The 20,068-nt window shown below is 41.8% G+C and overlaps 3 protein-coding genes across 5 annotated transcripts in view; 1 reads left to right on the plus strand and 2 right to left on the minus strand.

The window, feature by feature from the left end:
* LOC127652091 (adhesion G protein-coupled receptor L3-like) overlaps nt 1-8,202 on the minus strand; it is a 156,878-nt gene extending 148,676 nt beyond the window's left edge. Inside the window, exon 1 of the mRNA XM_052138153.1 lies at nt 7,651-8,202. The gene's annotated coding sequence lies outside the window, so the exon portion shown is untranslated. The remainder of the gene's footprint in view (nt 1-7,650) is intronic.
* Nucleotides 1-20,068, minus strand: part of LOC127652078 (histidine-rich glycoprotein-like) — a 133,654-nt gene that overhangs the window by 77,158 nt on the left and 36,428 nt on the right. The window lies entirely within an intron of this gene.
* The window catches only part of LOC127652072 (multiple PDZ domain protein-like), a 53,295-nt gene continuing 48,638 nt past the window's right edge, over nt 15,412-20,068 (plus strand). For all 3 annotated transcript variants that reach the window (XM_052138130.1, XM_052138128.1, XM_052138129.1), the window contains exons 1-3: nt 15,412-15,592; nt 15,735-15,787; nt 16,051-16,220. In XM_052138130.1, coding sequence (XP_051994090.1) covers nt 15,781-15,787; nt 16,051-16,220 — 177 coding nt within the window. In that variant the 5' untranslated portion in view covers nt 15,412-15,592; nt 15,735-15,780. The remainder of the gene's footprint in view (nt 15,593-15,734; nt 15,788-16,050; nt 16,221-20,068) is intronic.

Genomic DNA, 20,068 nt, shown 5'->3' on the forward strand with positions numbered 1-20,068 from the left:
TTTTTGCATGTTTAGAATAATAAAAAAAACCTCATCCAAATAAGGATGCCCCGAATGTTTCCAAAGGGAGGAATTTGACATATTTAGCTCAAACTATAGCTAAGTACGTTCACACACACGCTCTGACACACACACACTTGTGACATTACACTGCAATAATTCTCTCATGATGACTTAAGCCCACTGAAAACCTTTTAACCTCACAAATGGATACAAATAAAACCATAAACACGCTTACACACACTTGGGATCATAGCTCTCAATTTCCTGTTGGGACTGAAATAATCAAAGCCCTTCAGAAGGCCATTCCAAATCCCATCGCCATTGTTAACTGACCTCCTTATTCAATCAGACTGCAACACACACACACACACACACACACACACACACACACACACACACACACACTTCCTACCTTAAAACATGGTCCACACACTCAGCAGCTCTCCATTCCTGACCTGAGTGTGTATAAAAATGGACGAACGAGCGAGTGAAAGAGAAAGAGAGAGAAAAAGATAGAGATGAGGAAGCTGTATTATTCATTTGAATCATTATTTTAGTTTGAAGGACATTCAAAGAATGAGAAGCAGAGCCCTCACTGGAACACGACTACTCCATTTGCTTCGAACGCGCTCACTCGACATGCTTTGAGCAGCTGCTCCACATCTAATCATAAATCGTTCCTATAACAGATGATGTACTTGATTTATTACATTAAAATGGCTCATATTCACAAGGTTTTCAATGCATACATGGACCTATGACAGCAGGATGCAGCACTGTTTGTGCATTCATGTAATCAAAACCAACAACACTAAGTGAGAGGCCTCGTGCATGCCGTTCTGGCGTTTAGAGTTTGTCCCCCTTTGATGATGAAAGCATCTGCTGGAGCATGTGTCCCACCAGCCTCTGTTTAATAATGAGCGTTTTATATTGCACTGTAGAAACCATTTTTATGAAATTCAAAACATATGGCAAGTTGACATGAAACACTTTTGGGAAGCTGATATTTGCAATCTAAACCTCTTCTAAACAGCACTTTGCTAATCCTTTTGGAATTATTTACCATGCAGATTTATGACCTCATATTGAAAGACTACATGGAATATTTGCACTTTTACAAATGTATTTGTCACACCGCAGGACCATTTAAATGAACTAGAGTGAATGCAGACCTCCTGAGACCCCCGAGTGACTGCTGTGTGCATTTTCCATTTCTCTTTTTGATTTGTAACTATTCTAGAGCAAACGGTTTTCCTAAAAGCGGATGTCCACATATGTGGACACCGGGGCTAAGTTGGGAATTTTAAGTAATACCAAGCTATAGAACGTAGGGCTGCACGATTTGGACAAAAAGTCATAATTGCGATTATTTTGAAAAATATTGCGATTGCGATTTGAACTGCGATTATGATGGTGATGTTTTCCACATGTTCAACTGCAAAAAGGCTACTGGGGTCACTCTTGAGCCCTCTTAAAAAGAACCAAACTGAGACCTTTTTTCAGTTCAACCACAAACATATAAATATATAAACTGTGAAACAAAGTCTTCTTCATATCCAAATGTTACCATCCACCGTGTACATGTTTTTGTCAATTTTGTGACAGGATCTCAGCCCACTAATCATCATCATTAGTTTTAGCAACAGTCAACTTGAATATTAGGGATGCTCCAATCAGGATTTTAACATCCGATACCGATCTCCAATATTCATCTCATCAATCGATGCTGATCATTTAACTTTTATTAGCAGCTCTGTCAAAACTGGTTATATGTCAGCTTTCTGCTCAGTGTCACTGTTAACTACATTTCCCTGTCAGGGATAGTTGTTGCCTAGTGTTTGCTGTCAGTCAATAATTCAGTATACATAAAATATTATTTTAAAATACAAATGTTACTCTTTATTCTAGGCCTTAAAAACTAGTAGGCTTATACAAACTATTCTTTACTGTATATATGATAGTCCTAAAGAATGAGGCTTAATGTCAAACTGAAGTTGAACTGATAACCCATTGGTGTAATTACGTTTAAAGTGAAATTTTTTATTAGTTTGTCACCATTTAATTTAATTATTTGTGTTAATTATTTTATTTAGCAATGCACTCTATTATAGTAACTAAATATTTGAAAGATTTATTATATGTATGTTCCTTCCTTTTCATTGTGTTGGATGTTGGTAATATTCGTTCCGCTTTCACTTGTTTCCGCGGGGAGTGTAATAAGGGCGACACGCTCTCTCGTGAGAGGTAAACAAATGACAGGCGAAAGAAGAGCGCATGTTTCTGGACTCTACAGGTGTTACCGTTAATGCTGTTTGCTCAGCAATCATTTAATAAAGATGTTTGAATTATACCCCATCTTGTATTCTGCGATATTATTATGATACATGTGCCTTGCGGAGACTGAGATGCTGCTACCGCAGATAATAATAAAAAACGCTTCACGCAGGACGCGCCAGTTTAATGTAAATAAAGCGTTTGGCGCACGTAAGCAAACAGAACCGAACTCAAGAGCACTTCTGTTACTCTAAGCATGAGAGCGAGTTGTGGAGCACAGAACCGCTCTGAAAACACTGTAACAATATTCTGACTTAATATAGACTGGACAGAGCAGCGCAAACAAACTTTGAAGGGAGCACACTATTTATTTAATTTAATTAATTAATTTTGCCCTTTGCAATTTAATTATCACACAAGGTCATATCGCGGTTTCGATTTTATTTCGATTAATTGTGCAGCCCTAATAGAAAGTCTGATTGTTTTCATCAAATAGTTTATTATGTGTCCATGTCACAGGTGTGTTGGTTATTCATGTTTTTGAGACTTTGTAAAAATTACAGCAAAATTTATATTAAAATGAAGAGAACTGACCCACAGATGTTTTTTTTTCAACTTTTATGGTAATGAGGTCCCATTTTCCACATGTGTGGACAACATGTTTATCAGCACGCTGACGCACCAAAAATGTATGGATTTTTCAACGCATCACATCAAACTAAACTAGAAACGCTCTTCACAACCAAACATGTTTCAATAAAAAACTAAAATAGTTTTCTTACCAGAGACACTTTTGTCGGCGCTGCACCCATAGCAGAGCATCCTGTATATCAACGTCATCCTGTTGTGTCACTTGACACGCTGCGGCAGACATTTAACCCTTAAATCATGCGAACGGTATTCAGCCGGTTTAAATTCTTTTAAATTACGTGTTGCGTACAGCGAAGCCGAAATACAACGTCCACACATGTGGACGCAGGGTCGCACGAGGTTAACGATAAAATAATAATAGCTTATATAGACTTTCCCTTATACATTCATATAAATTATAACATTAAATCTTCATGTTGACAAAAAAGAAAGGTCCATGAACATGTTATGCGTCAAATACTTATAAGCACCTGTGCCTCTGGTACACATCATACACATCGTGTAACAAATAAACCGCAGTGCACCCACGCAATCATTTAGACACCAAGACTGGAATTACACAACACCCCCATCAAGGCAAACAGAGCGAACTAAAAACCCAATCTGAAAAATACAGCCCCACCCTGCGTGTGAACCCTCACTGAGATATTCAATGCACCACCCACTGATAAAACGTGGGACAGAGGTTACAGAGGGAGCATCTTGACTGGCAACAGTCTCCAGAAACTCACACAAGTCTCTAATTGTCCCGTCTATAGAAAAAATACCCTCGGCACCAACAGAGGCCATCAAACGACACAAGTTCCACAAATAACACTCAGTGATGATCTTTACTGGCATTAGCAGAAAGGATTTAAATTGGCGCGTTATCATGCATTGATGCAAGTGCCACGGTGTAAATTATTTAAACTATTATCTCAAATATTTCTTGCTGGTAGAAATTATATGCCAAATATTTCAACAAAAGCAAATATAAAGAGTTTTTACATTTGCTGAATAAAGATTTGATACAGTTTGTTTTTTCAAGCTCACCAGAACACTTGGTTATTATTTATATGTCTGAAAACTGTAAACCTGAAGAAAACCTACAGAAATAACTTTGTTTTGATCGTGCATCCTGCCTGGAATTGATTGGCTCTATTTTCGTGACCGAAATAATAATTATATAATATGTTTATTTTGTAAAGCACTTTTCCAAAGCTCAAGGCCACTTTACAAAAAATGTGACATAAATAATGAACATTATGGGAGCAGCAAGCACGTTTCAACGTCCCGTAACACCGTCAAGACCACAGGTGAGACAGGTTGATAGGGAATAGGGTACAACAGGGCTAAAGTTACACATTAAGGAAAATTCGCTTTTTTTAATGCTCACAAAGTGTCTCAAGATTCAAGAAATGCATTTATTTATACTGAACATTGATGGAGCAACATCATTTATGTGAAAAAAAATAACAACAGAATTAATGTTTATTTTTTTAAGGGTCAAGGGCATAGGTGGAAATCGCGGGGGGTCGGGGGGGGTCAGGACCTCCCCTATCTTAGGGTTGTCCCCCCATAAAATATCATTAAAATATGTGTATTGTAAATAATATAATGATATATTCTTAAAATAATTGTTTAAGAAATAAAATAATACAAATGCAAACGGGGCAACAACAAAAAACCCCTTGGTGTCCCCTTCAAAAATTGCTCTTGAGAATTGTTATGTTTATTGTCCCCCCCAACATTTTGATGAAAATTTCGCCCCTGGTCTAGGGAGCCTTTTACCCCACACCACTTGATACAATGCACATACCGGGGCAATAGCACTTCAGAAAATGGTGCGTCATTTCTTCATTTCATTTCAATCACATTTGACATTTCATAACATCTCAAGTATTCTATAAACAAATGAATCTCTATTGTGATTGGATGAGCCCACTTTGAACATTCTTCAATACAGATCTATTCACTACACTTACGAAAAACAATGTGTTTAAAAGAGGCCTTTAGCCACCGCAACGGGGGGGGCTTTTTATCCCATATACAATCCTTTCACTTATTATGCTGGTTTTCGCTCGCCGACAGTTTTGTGGAGATCGCCGACAAAAGCCTGAAATCGTAGGCAAATCTGAGCTCGCACCCGTGAGCGACGAACGCAATGTATGAACTGTCAAAGACGTGATTTGAGAGAAGCGCCGATGCGTCGCCGATGTCAGCGAGATATCTAGCATGTTAAATATCTGCATCTGTCTGCGACTCCAAATCGTGCAATGTGAAATATGTTTTGACTGAACACAACTGCAGCGTTGAGCTACAGCCAATGAGAGAGCAGGAAACGGGGCACGGGAAGTTTCAGTGGGAGGAGTCTCGATGTACCTGCAACAGAACATCAACTAGCATGACTGCGGTATCAAGAAAGTCTCATTGGACCGAAGAAATGGAGGAAAGATTAGTGGAACATTGGCAGGAGCACCAGCACCTATTTGATGTTTCCTCTGAACTGTAGCACAAGAGAAGAGCTGGAGAGGAATCGCCAATTCTCTCAGACAGTCAGGTCAGCAAATAGGTCGATTTTACAATAGGAGCTACTTACTCATATTGTAACCAATTAAATCTATAATTAAAAACATACACATCATATTCTGAAATGCACAACATATGATCATGCATTTGTTTTCATATCTTGTGTCACTTCTCGCGTGTACTCTGTTGTGAAACGTAATTTGGAGTTCAGGCAGAGTCTACGGGGATTCGTCAGTAGTGAAATGTCTTGTAACGTGTTCACCCCTGTCGCCGATTCCTCGTGTAATTAGAAAATGCCACGACTTCCATGAAGTGTGTTCCAGATGTGTAATACGAACGGTACCACGATCCGATGTCTTTGAAAGTCGCGTAGTGTGTAGGAGGCATTAGACAGCTAATGACGTTTTTTTCACCTTGAACCAAATTGAAATTGCCATATAAGTACTGTGTTGTATTTCAAAATAAATGTGATCATTTCCAGAATGTTAATTAGCTACATAAATTTACAACATTTAAAAAAATATATATATTTGATCAAATTGCCTCAAAATCAACCTTTAGGCATTACACGCAATGATCTCATTGAATAGGAACATTTTGCAGTGTATAGTGACAAACAGGTGTTTAGGAAAGTGCTTTTTGATGGTATTTATTGTTTTGGGAGCTATTTAGTATTTTTATCGATGTTGCTTGACTGGGAATGGATGCAAATGGTGTAATATCCATTGAAAAACCTCAGAATGAAATTGCACTTGACCCAGCCCATTAGTGCCTTGCACGTGTGATTTCGCCCACCCAGTTGCGCCCAGGCTTATCATCTAAACTTCATGGCCATGCCCACTGACTTTAACAGTATTAACATGAATTTCCGCCTTTTGCTTCGATGACAACATGCACTCGAGCTGGCATGGACTCCACAAGTGTGTGCCAAACCTGACGATCCATGTTATCCCAGCATGATCTGAGACTGTTCCACAGAGCTCATGTGTGCTTCCATGAAAGCAAGCACATCTGACCTTTACAACGGCGTTAACGCAGTCAATGTCATCGATTCTTTGATAAGTGGCCTGCAAATAGTGCAGAATCTTAAATATTTCTTAATCAATTCGTAACGTCACCAAGCACGTTCATTTCTAGGTTTAAATCCGATTTGGATTCCCAGATTTCTAATGTGGTCCCAGACTTTTGGAGCCCACATCTAAATAGAAAACGGATAATCCTCCCACGTTGGACTTCATTGGGGGGGGGGTTGGACTTCAAAGGGTTTAGCTTCTGATCTGGGCACAGGCATGTGAACTAATCTGTCATTTCTTTCTGTGTCTCTCGCTGTATCTTTTTTCTATTCCTTGCCAAAGTGAATGGTGACACGGATGCACTACAATCAGTGCAATGCAGAAAATGGGTCATCCACATTAAAGTAAACAATCACTTAAACATATATGAGAAGTGTCTCTTGTTATTTAGTTAGATGTATGATGATCCAACATGCATAGCAATTTCCATGACATTTTTTTAGAGTGACATGAATGTGTGTTTATTAGTCAATGAATTAAGATCACAGCATGTCTACACAGATCTCAGTGTTTAGTTGCATGCATGCCTGTTGATGTTTTCAAGGCAACCAGAGTGGCTGTTTATTGTGCAGATGTTGTTCTCCTCTTTCTTCTAGATGATACCATACCAACACGTTTCTATGCAAACATGCATGCACATATTTATGCACAGAAGGAATGAAAGGCAATCATAAGGCATTAAGTCGAACGAGGCGTTGACAGTCTTCTCTTTAGGTATATAAAGAATGAAGGGAGCTCTGAATATAGGACATCAATTTAACGGCATTATCACTGATAAAACAGGGTATTTGGATACGCTGAATCCATTACGGCTCTTATAAACAAATTAAAGCAATCGCTTCATTATTACGCCAAGAGCTCAAAGGCAGCGACTTGTACACTCAAACACACGCGCGCGCGCTCACCGACGCCCATTAAAACACCATGCACGACACACGGCAAAAAGCATCGTGTGTCCAAAGCCCTCTCACACATACACACACACACACAGAAAGAGAGAACATAAGTCAGATCTAGCATACGAAGAGTTAGAGGAGTCCAAACTACACTAACTGCTGCTCCAGCCATCCAAACGTCCATCGGTTATTGATTTATTGTCCATTAAGAAATAACGTCACCTCATTTAAAAGCTTTGACTTACCGCATCTTATGCAGCGCTGGAATGATCGACTCCGGATGCGCTCAACAGCATCGAGCTGTGTGATCTCAGTATGCTCCTTAATTCCCGTGACAGTGTGTCCGTGTGTGAATAAAACACGCAGAGAAACGCGCAGAAGATGCTTGGATCTTCCGTCTCCAGATGCGCCTTTATGAGGTTTCAAATCCTCAAAGACACAGGCTGAGGCTCAGAGCGATATATCGAGTAACCTCCGTCCCTTTCCCAATGGATCTATGGTGGACACGGGGATCAGAGCCCGTGTGTTGTATCCCGATCAGTGCGTTTCTGGAATTACTAGAGGAAGATGCGCAGAATGGGTCTAATGATGGCGCAATCCGCGAGATCAGCGCCAGTCCATCGCTAGATCGTCCGTGCATGAAGGGCCGCGACCCGACAGCTATGGAGCGAGCGCTGAGAGAAAACGACAAGCCAATTTGGAAGCAAAGAGATGCTTGGTTCAAGGATGGAGGGTGGGAGGGGAAAAAGAAAGAAAGGGAGGAAAAGAGAGGGATGAATCTGGACCTGGGATGAGGGGAGGACCCGTGCTCGCTCTAGTGGCGGAGAAGGCGCACAGCAGAGATGGGTCAACCTTTCGCCTGCAGTTATGTAACACTCCTATGGAGTCAAATATGTGCCAAAACTAAACAAACAAATACAGTTGATTAAGATGATTCTAAGGGCCCTGATCATCAGTGGTCAGACAGGGGGGCCCAGCAGAACCCAATAATTTCCTGTATGATTTTGGTATATAAATGGCCTCTTTGCACAATAATCTATTAAGAAGCACGCTTTAATGAATGTCCTCAGACTGTGCCAAGTGCATGTGTGTGTGTCCCTTTAATGCCTCCTACACACTACACGACATTCAAAGACATCGGATCATGGTACCGTTCATATTACATACTTTATGGAAGTCGTGGCGTTTTCTAATTACACGAGGATTCGGCGACAGGTGTGAACACATTACAAGACATTTCACTACTGACGAATCCCCGACGACTCTGCCTGAACTCCAAATTACGTTTCACAACAGAGTACACGCAAGAAGTGATACGAGATACGAAAACAAATGCATGATCATATGTTATGCCTTTCAAAATATGATGTGTATGTTTTTAATCATATATTTAATTGGTTACAATATGAATAAGTAGCTCCTACTGTAAAATCGACCTATTTGCTGACCTGACTGTCCAAAAGAATTGGCGATTCCTCTCCAGCTCTTCTCTTTCTCACCCGGTTGTGCTACAGTTCAGAGGAAACATCAAATAGGTGCTGGTGCTCCTGCCAATGTTCCACTAATCATTCCTTAATTTCTTCGGTCCAGTGAGACTTTCTTGATACCGCAGTCATGCTAGTTGATATTCTGTTGCCGGTACATCAGGACTCCTCCCACTGAAACGTCCCGTGCCCCGTTTCCTGCTCTCTCATTGGCCGTAACTCAACGCTGCAGTTGTATTCAGTCAAAACATATTTCACATTGCACGATTTGGAGTCGCAGACTGATCCAGATATTTAACATGCTAGATATCTCGCTGACATTGGCGACGCGTCGGCACATCTCTCAAATAGCGTCTTTGATAGTTCATACATTGCGTGCGTCGCTCACAGGAGCGAGCTCCGATTTGCCTACGATTTCAGGCTTTTGTCGGTGATCTCCACAAAACTATCGTGCAGTGTAAATTCGGCATAAGACATAATACTACTTCCCAACTCCCTAGGGGGGCACAATCTTACCCTAGGAGGGCACCAGAAAGTCCACCAGCTGCCCTTACTCGCACGTCATACGTCATTCAAGGACCCGAAAGCAGTTGCGGAACATATACGATCTCTTCACGCTCATATCACGCCAACCCATTTATTTTATTAGTATATTGAAATGTATTGCCTTGTCCAGACCTAGGGCCTTCTCATGGTTTCACATTGGAGAAATGTGCCGGGCAGGAAGATCAGGTCAAGGACAGAAGCAGTGACAGTGATGTACAGTGGCAGTACAGTCAAGACAACAAAAGTCTAGCTGAAGAAAAGAGGCAAAGAGGAAAAAGTTTGGTGATGAGATGAGAACACAGATTACCTAACCGATGACCCAGGTCGGTGGCCAGACAAATTAACGGACATTGAAAGGGAGATGATTGTCAGAACGTTAGCAACAAAGGTTGTAGACGCCATTGAAGGAGATGCCAGTAGATTCACAAGGGAAACCATTTCCAGAATATTTGCGGTTCACAAAGGTTGCCAATGGAAGGGAAAAGCTCAGAAGGGATTGTCTTGCTTACAGCAAAAGCACAAATGCTTTAAACTGTTATCCGTGCTTTCTTTTCTCATAGGAATTGAACAGAGGTTCCTAGAGTGCTCAGAGAAATAAAGATGGATACAAGAAGTCTGAAGTATCATGTCGCAGGATGTATGACAACTTCCAAATCATGAAAGTCCACAGAAGTTGCTATTTTCAATGGAAAACCCTACAGCACTCAATGATGAAAGCAAGTGGTATCAATAAGCAGATGGATGGAACAAATTCTAGACGTGGCGCTACATTTAGCATCTCGAAACCTGCCTTTTCGTGGTAAAACTAAAAACTTTGATGATGGGTATAATGGAAATTTCCTTGGCACAGTTGAACTTTTGGCACATTATGATCCACTCCTCAAAGACCACATGGATAAAATGAGGAATAAGAAGACAGGAACAAGGCTGACACATTATCCGAGTTCTGATATTCAAAATTAATTCATTGATGTGTTTCGGAAGAGAGTTTTAAAGACAATCCTGAATCAAAGGGGAAGACTCAATATATTTCTCAATTCTCTGATGCAACTCCAGACATTTCCCACACACAGTATGTTACTTCTGGGGTACCTGAGGAAATTGCAGTTATGATTGAAGGTGTGATTGACTGTGGCAGGGCGGAGGGCGGGTCCGGGTCGTGATCCTACGCACCCGGTCCCGTATTAGGCTAATCAAGCCTCTGAGGTTTAAAGGCCGACTGCAGAGTATCGTGCGGGAGAGAGAGATTGTTTACGGACATGTCTGTCATGTGTGTTTATGTTGTCTTTTAAGTTTACCATTAAACTATTATTTATATCGTCAAGCCGGTTCTCGCCTCCTCCTTGCCCATCCTTTAACTGCGTTACACTGACAACATAAACACACATGACAGACATGTCCGTAAACGATCTCTCTCTCCCGCACGATACTCTGCAGTCGGCCTTTAAACCTCAGAGGCTTGATTAGCCTAATACGGGACCGGGTGCGTAGGATCACGACCCGGCCCCGCCCTCCGCCCTGCCACAGTGTTCTGCAAGATCTTGGCGTAGATATAGTGGATTGCAGGGGCCAGGGTTATGACAATGGCGCAAATATGTCAAGCAGAATCATTGGAGAACAGGCTCACATAATTAAAAAAAAACACTGGCCACATACTCGCACATATAAACCTTGTAGGTGTGCATACAGCAGAATCCAGTCCAGAGGTAACCAAATGTTTTTGAAACGTAATGTGCCTTTATTGCCTTTTCAGTGCTAGCCCTGAACTTTAGGCCATTTTGAGAGAGAAGACAGGTTGCTACTTACATAGGTTGTCAGATACCCATTGGAGTGCATGGATAGATGCCGTCAGACCAAATGCAGAAGTGGCCCTTGAGAGCATACTTTATGCTTATGTCTTTTGAAGCCATTGTGCTTCTTACAGTTTGGTGCAAAGTGCTCCAACACATTGAAGACCGTAATATAAGCCTTCAATCTGGAAAGATTTCACTGAATGTACAGGCAAATATCATTGAGGTCCTATTGGAAGAGATGCTGGCTATTAGAGAGAAATGGGACATCCTGCTTTCTGAAGCTTCATTGGTGGCAAATCAGAATTTAGATTGAACCTAAATTCTCCAGACAACTAGATTCCATGATGAATTGAGTGTCCTGCAAATAGTCTGCACTTATATAGCACTTTTTTAACCTTAGCTGTATTCAAAGCACTTTACACTGCATCTCTTTCACCCATTCACACTCATACACCAATGATGGCAGAGCTGCCATGCAAGGTGCTAGCCTGCCAATGGGAGCAACTTGGGGTTTAGTGTCTTGCCCAAGGACACTTCGGCATGTGGAGTCATGTGGGCTGGGAATCGAACCACCAACCCTGCGATTATTGGCCGACCCGCTCTACCACCTGAGCCACAGCCGTGCATGAGTGAGGATACAGTCTCAGTAGTGTGCCATCCACTAATAAAAGAATACCAAAGTGATTTTACAACAGTTGGTTTACAATGCTGTAAATGCAGCTACTTTCCCCACTTGAGCTTTTGAATCAAATCTACAGGATGCAGCTCCAGAGTATTTTCAGTGAAGTGTACATATTGTGCACTTTGCTTGTGACCGTTGCACGTGTGGAGAGAGCCTTCAGTAAGGCCGATCAACAATGTCTCAGGAAAGACTAAATGGTCTGGCCATGCTGTCTATTGAACACAATATAGCAAGACAGCTTGATTTCCAAGATGGCGCTAGGCACTTGGGGAATAAGAAATTACAAGTCGACAGCTTATAAAGACATCCAGACAGAGTTTCTATATTGTCTGTGTATTAGAAAGAGAGTACAATGCTGTTAATTACTTGTACTGTTCATATATAGTTATTTGTATATAGTTATAAATGCATCATTTCAGTTAATTTAATAAACTGTTCAAATGTAGTCCTTCATTGTCTCTTATTGAATATGCAATAATTGTTCTGCTTATTGATAATGATCGTTTTTACACGTGGCAATAAGATAAGATAATAGGGGGGGTGGGGGCTTGGGGCCCTGAGTACTAATTAGCCAGGGGGCCCAGAAACCCTAGCGGCGACCCTGGTCAGAAGTTTACATACACTTTGTTAGTATTTGGTAGCATTGCCTTAAAGTTGTTTAACTTTGGTCACATGTTTTGGGTATCCTTCCACAAGCTTCTCACAATAAGTTGCTGGAATTTTGGCCCGTTCCTCCAGACAGAACTGGTGTAACTGAGTCAGGTTTGTAGGCCAGTTCAGTTCTGCCGGATTGAGGTCAGGGCTTTGTGAAGGCCATTTTGCCACAACTTTGGAGGTATGCTTGGGGTCATTGTCCCATTTGCAACTGAGCTTTAACTTCCTGGCTGATGTCTTGAGGTTTTGCTTCAATAAATCCACATAATTTACCTTCATCATGATGCCATCTATTGTGTAAAGTGCACCAGTCCCTCCTGCAGCAAAACACCCCCACAACATGATGCTGCCACCCCCATGCTTCACAGTTGGGATGGTGTTCTTCGGCTTGCACGCCTCACCCTTTTTCCTCCAAACATAATGATGGTCATTAAGGCCAAACAGTTACATTTTTGTTTCATTAGACCAGAGGACATTTCTCCAAAAAGTAAATCATTGTTTAGTTTTGGCACAAATCTGGCTCCATACACTCCTACCATTTCCAATTAAATCTACAGTATGTCTTAATTATCTACAATGTATTTACACGTTCTCTCGCTGTTTAAAGCTTCCATGTCAATCACTCTCAGAATGATACACAACGAGAACATAAAGGGCTTTGAAGATAAGGACTGAAAGCAAATGATAAAACATGGCGTAGCACTTGTCAACAGTGTTGGGTGTAACGCAATACTAAGTAATTAATAACTGTGATTAAAATACTTTTTCATTGAAAAAAGTAAAGTAAGGGATTACTCTTAATTTTTCAGTAATTAAAGTTCTATCAGGAAGACTCGCAGATTTGAGTAAAGTTTTAGCTTACATTTATTTGATGAATATAAAAACAGAAAAGTAATGTCTCTCTTTGGCGTAAGCCCCGTCTGGCGGTCCGAAGAAGTTGTACTCGGAACCGTCAGATCCTGCCGGAGATAGGAGGCAGGGGCGAGGAGCCTACCCCTGTGCAGGACAGGACTCAACTGGTGGTGGTGGGGTGGTGGAGGTTGCCGCGTTAGCACACTGAAACAGCAATGTGATAGATTGTGAGCAGACTGATAAAGCAACGGCTTACATGTGATTGGCTAGGAGTTACCCGCTAATGGCACGATGATGTACAGCTGCTAGTCTTCCCGCTAGATCTACGCTGCGCTTACATTTACATATGAAGTTTTTGCGTTAAATACTTTAGACTCAATATATAAAACAATAGTGATTTTAAAATCGAAATCGAACATCTTATGTTAAAATGTATTCTTTCTATTTTAACGCTGCCCCTTTAAATTCTCTGGCCAGTTCATGAATAATTTATTTGATTTTATCTGATTTATTTAAAAGAATTAAAAGAACAGTTTCATGTCTATGCCTGCATTTTTCATCTGGTCGAGGTTGATAAGGGTTTTAGAAAGTAATTAGTAATATGTAATAAGTAATGCAATTACCTTTCAGAGAGTAATTAGTACAGTAATCTAATTACACTGTAGAAGATGTAATTAGTAGTTAGTAATTAATTACTTTTTTAGAGTAACTTACCCAACACTGCCTGTCACTCACACTTGAGGCAGCTATAAACGGACTGAGTGTTACATCTATTTCCAGGTAACGGTTTAATTTTAGGAAAATGCGCTTATGCTTGTTGCACCTCATCTTTTAGACTGAGCATCATCAGGGCCTACTCTATTAACAACTTATTTTAAGATCATGTATATGAGTTAGCTACATTTGTAAATTGGTACATTATAAATAAATACATACATTTTCTAAATTAGTATTTTTGTCTTGTTTTCCAGTAAAAATATCTAAGCATTCTTAAAACAAGACTTATATATAATTTTTCACATTTTAGAATAATAGTAAAGTCATCACAACTATGGAATAATAGAAATGGAAATATGGGAATTATGTTGTGACTAAACAATATCCAAAATCAATCAAAACTGTGTTATATTTTAGCATCTTCAAAGTAGTCACCCTTTGCCTAGAATTTGCAGAAATGTTCTCTAGACATTTTCGCAATAAACGTCTTGAGGTATCAGCATGGGATGCTTTTTAAACAGTATTGAAGGAGTTCCCATCTATATTCTGGGCAATTATTGGCTCCTTTTCTTTATTATTTGGTCCAAGTCATCAATTAAAAAAAATTATAATAATGAATTAAATTTATTTTTATAATGAATTATATGGTGTGTACAATTATAAATACATTGATATGGTGGCACAATTATATTTTTGTCTAAATAATTAATTTAAAACATGTATAGGCCTATATATAAATATATATTAATAAAAAATATTAATAATAAAAAATAAATTATATATATATATATATATATATATATATATATATATATATATATATATATATATATATATATATATATATATATATATATATTTTTTAATTATTATTATTAATAATTTTTTTCTGTGTATATTGTTAGCTAACAAATATAAACGTTTGTTTTCATCTTTTTGTCCGGCAAGCACCGCAGCCACTGCAAAATCCCTTTATAAAGGCCTTTCGATCATATTTGCACATCAGTCACCTTCACCGTGAAAGGCCCGGTTAAAAATAACCCTCCTTTATTGTTTTCCGTTTATATCCATTGTTGTCCATTGTGTAAGACCGCCCACGGCTAGGCGATAAAGCCCTTTCAGATAGGTTGTAAGGACATCTGTCCCGGGTAATTACTGTCGTTCACAGTTTAAGTCCGTTTACAGCTGCTAAGCCTCCCCGGTAAGCGCATTACCGATGCAGCGCAACGCAATCACGGGCGCTCGCGCAGTACAGGAACCTCCCATAGCGGCGCGAGACTCCAGCCCAGATTACATCAGCATGAATAACAGATTACCACAGGCGTTATCAGAGCGATCAATGAGTTATGGAGTGATCCGTCGGTGCAATTCATAAAGCCTGTCATCGGTTAGAGACTGTCGCGAGCTCTGCCAAGCTGTGTCACTCACTTTCTGCCAAACGTCACTGCTGCTTTCACAGGTAAGGAGGGCCCTTACGGAGGTGTGCATGCCAGGTAGTGATTAAGATGCTGAAGTCTCCATCCCAGACTAATCTGTTCATGCTTGTTTTGTATCTTGAACGTGTTCATGAGTTTTACTGGCATTATTATACTCCTTTTCAGATGTCAGAAAGAGAGTGGTGGTAATTCAATTCTCAAAGAGTTGAAAATGATGGGTATGTACGGAAGCCAGTTCACGGAGGACTGCTCTAACACAGCATTATTTTTAGCCATTCTAAGTGGCCCTCAATCTGTCATACTTCTTTCACAATTATAATGATATTAAAATATTTGAAGTGACATGTGATGCATGTGAACTGCATGCTGCTACCGGTACTTGTCATATATGCTCTTATGTTGGGTCTTCATCAAAGTGGTAGGCCTATAAATGCATGCCATTAATGTATTTATGTGTGTGTGTGTGTGTGTGTGTGTGTAGATACAAAGCGTGCTTTGCTGGCAGTGGAGCGTCTGCAGGAGAGGGTGAAGGAGAGGGGAGAGCTGCCCACTGAAGAAAAACTCAGTCTGCTCCAGAGTGTCTTACAGAGTCCCCTATTCCATCAGATACTCCTCATGCAAGAGACTGGACAACAGCATCAGCAACAACAGGTCAGAGAGTATCATGGGCAGAGTGTGACAGTGACACCCGGGACAGAGAGGTGCGGCGACCTTGGTGTGCGCACATGTTAAGACTCCTGTGTGTTGCGGTTGTATTGAGACAGTTCCACCTCTAAAAACAAAATTGTGCCCAAAGCGGCAGTTGTGAGTGGGGTGGCCAATGGGGTGGCCAGGTTTCACCCTAGCTCCGCCACTGGAGAGTATAATATCACCTTCCCTGTAGAGCGACAACATTTTATTTTATTTTCCATCCAGTACCAAGTCCTATCAAGGCATATCAATATCAATACTAATATTAGTTAGATTAGTTTATTAATAGAGTCCTTGTTTGTTTTCCATTAATTAGCTTGATCAATCATTCAGTAACATGTTATTTCAAACACCATCAACACTTATTAGCCTATAGTAAATGTCACATTTTGCGGACTTACGTTTTTCCATACTACACACAAACTTCAATGCTCTTTTTGTTTGCATGAGCGTTGTTGGCCACTGCTTGTGTTTTTCAGCATTTCTGCACTATTAAGATGAACATAAAAAAGAGGAAATACTTCCTATCCTACACATTTGTTTTTGTAACGAGGAGGAGAGCGTGGCCGGGCCGTGAGGATGCACGCCTGGTGCTGAATCGTCCTAACCAGCCCGGAGGCCAGTTAGAGAGAGAGAGAGAGAGACTCATGAAGCTGTGTGTGTGTCTTTGTTTGTTTTGGAGTTTATGTTATGTTTGCATTATGTTTGATTAAAGTTTTAAATTGACGGTTCAGCTAGTTCCCGCCTCCTTCTAGCACATCTTAAGAACATCGTCACACTGGGGCCAAATCCCGGGAAGGAGGAGGGATGACCTGTCGTGGAGTCCTCGCCACTGCAGTATGCCAGGAAGCAGAGGAGCCACTGACGTACAGCAGGGGACGGAGTGAGGATGGAAGCGGATGAGCCCCTGCCATCCACCTGGATACGGAGGGGTCGCTGCCGTCCGCCAGGGGATGGAGGAGCCAGTGCCGTCCACCAGGGGACAGAGGAGCCACTGCCATCCGCAAGGGGATGGAGGAGTCGCTGCCGTCCGCTGGGAAGCGGAGGAGCCACTGCCGTCCGGCAGGGGATGGAGGAGTCGCTGCCATCCGCTGGGAAGCGGAGGAGCCACTGCCATCCGCCAGGGGATGAAGGAGTCGCTGCTGTCCGCTGGGAAGCGGAGGAGCCACTGCCGTCCGTCAGGAAAGAGAGGAGTAAGCGCATTACCGATGCAGCGCAACGCAATCACGGGCGCTCGCGCAGTACAGGAACCTCCCATAGCAGCGCGAGACTCCAGCCCAGATTACATCAGCATGAATAACAGATTACCACAGGCGTTATCAGAGCGATCAATCAACAGGTCAGAGAGTATCATGGCAGAGTGTGAAAGTGACACCCGGGACAGAGAGGTGCGGCGACCTTGGTGTGCACACATGTTAAGACTCCTGTGTGTTGCGGTTGTATTGAGACAGTTCCACCTCTAAAAATGAAATTGTGCCCAAAGCGGCAGTTGTGAGAGGGGTGGCCAATGGGGTGGCCAGGTTTCACCCTAGCTCCGCCACTGGAGAGTATAATATCACCTTCCCTGTAGAGCGACAACATTTTATTTTATTTTCCATCCAGTACCAAGTCCTATCAAGGCATATCAATATCAACATTAATATTAGTTAGATTAGTTTATTAATAGAGTCCTTGTTTGTTTTCCATTAATTAGCTTGATCAATCATTCAGTAACGTGTTATTTCAAACACCATCAACAATTATTAGCCTATAGTAAATGTCACATTTTGCGGACTTACGTTTTTCCATACTACACACAAACTTCAATGCTCTTTTTGTTTGCATGAGCGTTGTTGGCCACTGCTTGTGTTTTTCAGCATTTCTGCACTATTAAGATGAACATACTGTAAAAAAGAGGAAATACTTCCTATCCTACACATTTGTTTTTGTAACGAGGAGGAGAGCGTGGCCGGGCCGTGAGGATGCACGCCTGGTGCTGAATCGTCCTAACCAGCCCGGAGGCCAGTTAGAGAGAGAGAGAGAGACTCATGAAGCTGTGTGTGTGTCTTTGTTTGTTTTGGAGTTTATGTTATGTTTGCATTATGTTTGATTAAAGTTTTAAATTGACAGTTCAGCTAGTTCCCGCCTCCTTCTAGCACATCTTAAGAACATCGTCACACTGGGGCCAAATCCCGGGAAGGAGGAGGGATGACCTGTCGTGGAGTCCTCGCCACAGCAGTATGCCAGGAAGCAGAGGAGCCACTGACGTACAGCAGGGGACGGAGTGAGGATGGAAGCGGATGAGCCCCTGCCATCCACCTGGAGACGGAGGGGTCGCTGCCGTCCGCCAGGGGATGGAGGAGCCAGTGCCGTCCACCAGGGGACAGAGGAGCCACTGCCGTCCTGCAAGGGGATGGAGGAGTCGCTGCCGTCCGCTGGGAAGCGGAGGAGCCACTGCCGTCCGGCAGGGGATGGAGGAGTCGCTGCCATCTGCTGGGAAGCGGAGGAGCCACTGCCGTCCGCCAGGGGATGAAGGAGTCGCTGCTGTCCGCTGGGAAGCGGAGGAGCCACTGCCGTCCGTCAGGAAAGAGAGGAGTCGCTGCCGTCCACTGGAAAGTGGAGCACCTGCTGCCATCCACCAGGAGAAGTAGGAGACGCTACCATCTGCCAGGGGAGTAGATCCAAAAGTTCAAGATACAAACTTTTCAATACATGACAAAATCAGACATGTATCGGGAGCCAGCTGGTACATAATAGCATGGGTAATGTTGTATGTGTAATCCTCAATCCCCTGACCTCAAGAGGTGCACTAGTGACTGACGCTAGAAGCCTTTAGCGTCCTCGTTAGTGCACCCACCTCCCATGCCGGCTGACGGCGGTTCGAATCCCGATTCTACAAGCAACAGTGATGTCAAAGCATGAAACGCTAAAAAAGCAAGCTAACGTTATAATAAAGCACAACAGTGTCTAACCACTTTTTTAGGCAGCCTTGGTTCTGGTCGTATTTTTCCCATTCATTTTCTCCATATGGATTATAAAAAAAAAAAATCCAATAAAGTGTACTAAGCCATGAACCAATCCAACCTTGTCCGAAATTAATTACAACATCACAAACTTTGATTTGAAGGAAAAAAGTATTTGAAAATTAGACAAAAAGACAAAGGTACATGACTGTACTTAAATTCCGTAAGAAGGGAACGAACTACTCATCCCATGAATGATGTTAATAAATGAAAAATGACAGTCAGCCCTTTCAAACCCTTCAGAGAAATGGTGACTTAAACTAAAATTATTGCACTGTACTTATAGCCCAAAGTATACTTCGATTTTGACATGAATGTTCAGCATCTGCACACTGTCAAACACGAGCGCAGGCTGTTGGCACATCCGCGCTGCGACTGTACGAGACACCGGACTATTTCTCTTAAGGAATTTACACCCATAACGATGTCTTCATAGTCCGTCAGACTCGAGTTATACAAATGCAGGTATCTCCTGACCTCTTCACACAAGAGTTCTTGACATGCACATCCACTGTTGACGTTTTTACCTTCTCCTGTTGTTTACCGGCGAGTACATCTTCTTCTAACACATCATCGTGACAAGAACGGCTCAAATGTGAGTATTGAAAAATCTACAGGTGGGTCAACCCCGCCTTTCTCAACCTGGGAGGCGACAGGAGGGGAAAACCAACAAAAAAACAAAATAGGCGAGGGAAAGGCCAACACGGAGCGACAGAGAGAGAGAGAGAGAGAGAGAGAAAAGAAACGCACTCACCGGTTCTCTGATGCGCTGTCGCGTTGTTCTCGATCACTCCTCCACCCTCTCAG

The sequence above is a fragment of the Xyrauchen texanus genome, chromosome 11 (assembly GCF_025860055.1).
Source record: "Xyrauchen texanus isolate HMW12.3.18 chromosome 11, RBS_HiC_50CHRs, whole genome shotgun sequence".
Classification (NCBI taxonomy): Eukaryota; Metazoa; Chordata; class Actinopteri; order Cypriniformes; family Catostomidae; genus Xyrauchen; species Xyrauchen texanus.